The 6,729-nt window shown below is 35.3% G+C and overlaps 1 protein-coding gene across 3 annotated transcripts; it reads left to right on the top strand.

Moving 5' to 3' along the window:
• The first annotated feature begins 302 nt into the window (after positions 1-302).
• On the top strand, positions 303-3,696 carry LOC120135492 (BEL1-like homeodomain protein 1). Of its 3 annotated transcripts, none has more exons than XM_039151769.1 (6): positions 303-448; positions 548-595; positions 1,089-1,876; positions 2,053-2,429; positions 2,510-2,570; positions 2,652-3,696. In XM_039151769.1, the coding sequence occupies exons 3-6, from the start codon at positions 1,148-1,150 to the stop codon at positions 3,453-3,455; spliced, it is 1,971 nt and encodes a 656-aa protein (XP_039007700.1). In that variant the 5' UTR covers positions 303-448; positions 548-595; positions 1,089-1,147; the 3' UTR covers positions 3,456-3,696. The 3 variants fall into 3 exon arrangements, with proteins under 3 accessions (XP_039007700.1, XP_039007698.1, XP_039007701.1); XM_039151767.1 differs by having other exon boundaries at positions 303-426; XM_039151770.1 differs by lacking the exons at positions 303-448; positions 548-595 and adding an exon at positions 653-1,004.
• Positions 3,697-6,729: the final 3,033 nt, after the last annotated feature.

A 6,729-nucleotide genomic window follows, 5' to 3' on the forward strand; every position in this document is an offset into this window, starting at 1 on the left:
GAGATATAGTTGATTAGGTATGCCTTTCGCCTATGTGACACATTAAGTCGAAGGAGATAAATATTTAATCCAGTCTATGTATGTAACACATACATGTCTTTATAAATGTATGTAAGAATATGAAAATCCCTTATGACTTCAACTATATTTATAATAATTAAGAAATATTATGAATAAATATTATTTTATAATAACTCTAATTATTAAAAATTAACAATTCAATTTAGCTTACTACTCCAAATTGGGAACTATTTCTTTTTAAGTTGAAGAAAAATTGGCATAAATAAGTGGATAATGAAAATGAAATGAAATGAATGAAGAAGGGTATCAAATTTCTCTTCCTTTTTGCCATTTCAGTGGAGAAGTTGCAGAAAGAAATTTCATCTCTCAGTCTATTGTGAAGCTCATAAATTCCATAGATTCAGAGTCTGTCTTCCTACAAATTATGGTGTTTCTAGCTGGAGTTCATTAGCTTTCTCTTTCTCAGATTTTGAATATTTTGTTTTGTAAGCTAAAAAATCCTTGTTTTTCTTTAACTCTTTTGCAGTGAAGAAGATCATGAAGCACGTGCACACTCCGATTAACATCACACCAGGTACCAAATATTATTAATTTATAATCACTTGTTTCTTCTTTTTCCCTCCCACTCGAAATTCTAAATAAACACCATAACTTTCTTCCTTGAACTCCCTTTACACCCTTCGTCTTCTTCTCCTCTTTCTCTGCAATTCTCATGTCGACTTCAAGTTCTAGATCATATGAACAAGTACTAGAAACACACAACGACAAGGACACGTGTCTTGTTTTTCAAACCAACAGCAAATCGCAATTACTTGTGTTTGAAATTGTTTAATTAGTGGGGTCATCATCAATCTTTTTTCCTTTTGTTTTTCAGGATCCACTTAATCATCCCAATATATACCATAAATATCTATACTTAGTTTGTCCCTGTTTTTGCTTCAATTCATTTCTCAAATGGGTTGCTTCAATCTCTCTTGATACATGTTAAGTAATAAGATTTTGGTTGATATTATATATGGATTTTAGTTTTTTTTTTTGAAATTTTATTCTTTGTTTTTCTTTTTCAGTGACGTGAAAGCACAGAAAATAACGTTAGATTTTGTTGCAAAACACAGAACAACATCCGATGGCGACGTACTTTCATGGGAACCCTGAAATCCAAGCGGCTGACGGACTCCAAACCCTCGTACTTATGAACCCTGCCTATGTTCAGTACTCCAACACCCCTCCGCCGCTGCCGAACAACCTCGTTTTCCCTCACGCGCCACCTCCCCACACCCAACAATTCGTCGGCATCCCCCTCCCCGCGTCTACTTCCACCGCCAGCCAAGACCCTGGTTACCACGAAATCTTCCCATTGCATGGAATCGCTCAGCGCATCCATTACAACCTGTACAACCCCATTGACACTTCCGGAGCAGCGCGTGAAACCCCACGCTCACAGCAGGGGCTCTCCTTGAGCCTCTCTTCCCAAAAACATCCTGGTTATGGATCACAAGCTCAAGCGGCTTCGGGTGAGGACATGAGGGTTTCGGGTGGGTCTGGTTCAGGGGTGACTAATGGAGTTTCTGGTGTACAAAGTGTGCTGTTGAGCTCTAAATTCTTGAAGGCTGCTCAAGAGCTTCTCGATGAGATTGTTACTGTTAACAATACCGAGATTGCCAAGAAAGATTCGGCTAAAGAGAGTAGTGGAGACAATAGCAATAGCAGTAAGGCTATCGGAGAATCGTCTGTGGCGGAAGCAGATGGCTCTGGTGGCGGAGAGGCAGATGCTAAGCACGGAGCCGAGCTGACTACGGCAGAGAGACAGGAAATTCAGATGAAGAAAGCGAAGCTAATTAGCATGCTTGACGAGGTATGAAAATTATAGATAGTATCATATATAAGGTTTGATTTTTGAAACCAACTTGAAAATGAAAGTGTATGAGAAATATGCTTGTGTCCTTGGGAAAATTTTGTTATTAAAGCAATAAAATATAGTTATTAAGATAGGATTTCAATCTTGTTTGATCAAGAATTTTGTTTTTGCAGGTGGATCAAAGGTACAGACAATATCATCACCAGATGCAGGTTGTAACTTCATCATTTGAGCAAGCAGCAGGGATCGGCTCTGCTAAAACATACACATCTCTTGCATTGAAGACCATCTCAAAACAATTCCGGTGCTTGAAAGATGCAATCACTGATCAAATCCGCGCTGCACACAAGAGCTTAGGTGAAGAAAATTGCCTAGGAGGCAAAATTGAAGGGTCGTCAAGACTTAAGTTTGTCGATCACCATCTTCGCCAACAACGAGCACTTCAGCAGTTGGGAATGGTCCAGCACAATGCTTGGAGACCCCAACGAGGACTACCTGAACGATCAGTCTCGGTTCTTCGAGCTTGGCTATTCGAACACTTCCTCCATCCGTAAGTTAAACTTGAAGGTCACTTCCCTTGTTACTTTCCAACAGTTATTGAATATTATGATTTCTCTATTTGCATTGCAGGTACCCTAAGGATTCAGACAAGATCATGCTTGCAAAACAAGCAGGGCTTACTAGAAGCCAGGTGCTCGTTAAATTCGGCCTAATCATGAATTTCATAACTGTGAAAAGTATAATCATAGGATGTTCTTTTGTAATAATCCAGGTGTCTAATTGGTTCATAAATGCTCGAGTTCGGCTATGGAAGCCAATGGTGGAAGAGATGTATTTGGAGGAAATCAAGGAACAAGAACAAAATGGATCAGAGGAGAAATCACGCAAAAGCAATAACAATGAAGATTCAACATCCAAATCCACTGCACCAGAAAAAAGTAGTGCAGACAATATGGCAAAAAGTTTCAGTTCCAAACAGGACAATATCTCGAACCAGAATGGTTCCTCAATGTCAATTTCCATGGCATCAACATCTCCCCTTGCCGGAAACATTGGCAACCAGTCCGGATTCTCCTTCATGGTATCATCCGAACTGGAAGGGATCACTCAAGGAAGTCCGAAAAAGCCAAGAACCACTGAAATATTGCAGCCGCCAATGGATTTCAAGCAAACAACCGAGGCCAACAATGAGGTCACCATGAAGTTTGGCAAAGATAGGTACACATTTATGGGAAACAACACAGATTTCATGGGAGGTTTCGGACAATACCCCATTGAAGAAATAGGAAGGTTCGATGCAGAACAGTTCCCTCCCAGGTTTTCAGGCAATGGTGTTTCACTCACTTTGGGACTTCCCCACTGTGAAAATCTGTCTTTATCAAGGACCCATCAGAGTTTTCTCCCGAACCAAACCATGCAAATGGGACGAAGGCTCGACGTTGGTGAACCCAATGAGTTCGGGTCAATGACTATCGGCCCTTCCACACCACACTCCTCGGCTGCTGCATTTGACAACATCAACATTCAAAACAGGAGAAGGTTTGCAGCGCAATTGTTACCAGACTTTGTTACCTGATCAAAATGATGATTTCTGATCCAAGAAACTAGATGGGAATGATTTGATTTTCCAGGGAAATACATGGTAAAGAAAAGAAGAAAGTTTCACGCATAGTATAGGGTTTTATACTTTCTTCATAGTTCAATTTGAGTCCTTGGACAGTTTAGGATCTCAGCATATATTTGAGGATTGTATATTAATTTTGTATGTTTTGGGGGATTGGATGGTGATTGATATTATAAAATTAGTCACTTGGGTATACTGGAATAATGAAATTGTAGTCAATTTGGGCATGCATTATTAGCATTTCAGTGGGGAATTTACTAATTTTGTTCTTTTCTGATGTTAAATCAGTTGCTAAGGACATAAATAAGATGGGACTACGATTTTATTGTAGGTAATTACTGATTTTTTGCTTTCTTTCTTTGAGCATTTAATAGAAACATTGTTGATCAAAGTGCTTAATTTTTGCAATTACCTTATCAAAGACAAGATTTGTTATTTATACGAATAATGATATGCTTCAAGCACCCAAGTGATTTTTATGATTAAGGAATTGTTATTTTTTTTTCAGGTCACAGTTAGAGTACCTTGTATGCAAGGATGTTTGAACATTTAATGTCAAATAGTTGAGAATCCTTGAACATATACTACCTTGCTTACACTTCACACTATAATATCTATAATCCATACCATATATATAACGTTTTTTCGTTAAAAATAAATATCTAACGTTTTTTTTTGTTACACTTTTAAATGTCAACCGTTAAGAAAACTGTTAAATGGCATGTGCCACTACTATATTTTTAAAAAGATTTAAAGATATTATTTTTTAAAATTCATTAAAATTATAAAAAAAACTTAATCTTTATCCATGTTTTTGCCGTTTGTGACTGCACCAAAATCGTTATTGTCACCGTCCTTAATTTCTTTGATGGGAGGACGGAGGGGATGAAGGAGAGAGACTGAGAGGAGTATGAAGGAGAGGGGTTGGGAGAGGATGGGAGGAGGGAGGGCGACGGGGGTTGAAGGCTAGGAGGAGGGAGAGTGATCGGGGGAGATTAGTGGTTGGGAGGAGGGAGAGAGACATTTTCCTAAAATATTTTTTAAAATTAAAAAATAAAAAAAATATAGTGATAACACTTATCACTTTAACATTTTTTAATAATAGTCACTTAAAAGTATAACGGCAAAAACGTTATATACCTATTTTTAACTAAAAATTCTCTAGACACATAAAGTTAAATTTAGGTGTAATTTAGACATTTATTTCTACATTAATCCTATATAGAAAAGCATGAGTTGAAAAAAATTATGAACACAGAAGAATAATTTTATTTTTATTATATAATTAATTTTATATTATAAAAATATTTTTAAATATATCATAATAATAATTAATAATTTTAATAAATTATAACAATTAAGCATATAGAGATTCAGATGTGACTAAATTTAAATAATTAATTTAATTTAAACCAATTTCTAAAAATAGTTCTTTAAATAGATGAAAAAAAATTTATGTAAGAATTTATTTAAGACTTTAATAATAATTATACATATATACAATGAAATGAAATTCTTATAACACACTACAATTAATAATTAAAAATATTATGTTACAAATAAAATAAAAAGTAACTTATAATTATTACCTTAGATCAATTATCACTTAATTACTATTATGATTATCAAATAATAATTAAAGAAAATTATGGAGTATATAATGAAGGTTGTTAGTGTTAATAGCTTAGAAGTATCTAAAAATAACTGAATATTAAAGTATTATTTTTGAGTATCAAATCATATGTTAATGACAATAACACTAAAGAGATAGAACATCATTTCATTTAAATTAATGACAAGATAAAGCAATATTATGTTTATCTAGTTTGTTTTAGGTATAATGTTAAAATTCAACCTTAATGTCTAACAAAATAGTCACCTAATATACGACCAATAAGGCCCACTTGATATATCATATGCCACATTATTAATCAGAGTGACTCAAGTGCGAATTCACATTTTAGGTATTTCTTAAGTATGGCTCAACAAAAATTTCACTCAAGCACACCCAAGAACAAACTTAGGATATATACATAATTCCAAGAGAAACAGTTAATCATACGTAAGGCATTTAGGTCTTTTCACATTCATCACACTATCTTACCAAAAATGTAATTTAATGTTACCAATATTGAAACCACCATTCGTATAGACATTACGCATTTAGTTAATTTTGTAAACTGGGGTGAAGATAACTCTACCCCTTGGAGAGACATTAGAGAATAAGCAGAGTCATCTCGACGCTCTCTAGAGAAACATTGCAAAAAGTGGGCATATGCATCTTGACAATATATATATACATAATTGAGGTATCTCGACTCTCTTATCCAGACGACGGAGAGACAGTGGAGAAGTTATTCTAATTAGAGTGGAGCGGATGTAATTTGATCCTCTTGGTCAGAGAAGAGACATTTCGATGTTCTTGGAGAGACATTGTAGAATGAATAAAGACATCTCAATACTCTTTGAAGAAACACTGTATAATGGACTAATGCATCTCAATGCTATATGCACATAGCATGAGATGTTAACATTCTTGGAGAGACAATCGGAAAATACTCTTAGAGAAGTATAATGTTTAAGTGGAGGAAGTAGAACTGTATTCATTAGAAGTGCTTCAACAATACATAATATGAAAAAAAGGAAGTTTTTCCTAGTGCCTGTTTGAGAAGTAGTCTAGAGGGCCATCATGGGAGCTTTTCTTTTCATCATAGGTTAGACGATGATTACCAAAATACGAATCATTGTATGTATTAGAAAGTTAAATAGGGGGATTTTAACATACCCGAGTCCTTAATTTGGTAGAGGATCTTAGACAATGATGTGGCAATGAGTGTGTAGTTTGTGTAAACTTTGAATTGTCCCCTCCGCGACTTGTTAGTTAACTTTTCCGCTACGCTCTAACCTATTTTTATCATATTTTTTATTACCCAAAGAAGATGAGCTTTTAACACCTTGATTAACTCTCAAGGAATCATATAATCTTGGAAGAGGTCTTTAATGTTACCTGGTCGATTGGCTCTACGAGGTAGATTGTGGAGGAGTTGAAATCAAGCCAATATTAGCTATAAATCCCATTTATCTGCTTTGATATACTTGTTAGCTAATTCATATAGCTGACTCATCTTAGTTTGTCTAGTATTTATCAAGGCATATTTTAGAGGCTTATGTCAAAGTCCAGAGATGTACACGAAGACTACCCAATCATTTTAAAGGTTACATATGT

Source organism: Hibiscus syriacus, unplaced genomic scaffold, assembly GCF_006381635.1.
Source record: "Hibiscus syriacus cultivar Baekdansim isolate YM2019G1 unplaced genomic scaffold, ASM638163v2 tig00110610_pilon, whole genome shotgun sequence".
In the NCBI taxonomy this organism is placed as follows: domain Eukaryota; kingdom Viridiplantae; phylum Streptophyta; class Magnoliopsida; order Malvales; family Malvaceae; genus Hibiscus; species Hibiscus syriacus.

Bases quoted from the DNA above. Each gene is read 5' to 3' on its own strand.
- LOC120135492 (XM_039151769.1), top strand. From the start codon at position 1,148: ATGGCGACGTACTTTCATGGGAACCCTGAAATCCAAGCGGCTGACGGA. The intron at 1,877-2,052 runs GTATGAAAATTA...TTGTTTTTGCAG, and splicing joins TAATTAGCATGCTTGACGAG to GTGGATCAAAGGTACAGACA. The intron at 2,430-2,509 runs GTAAGTTAAACT...TTTGCATTGCAG, and splicing joins TTCGAACACTTCCTCCATCC to GTACCCTAAGGATTCAGACA.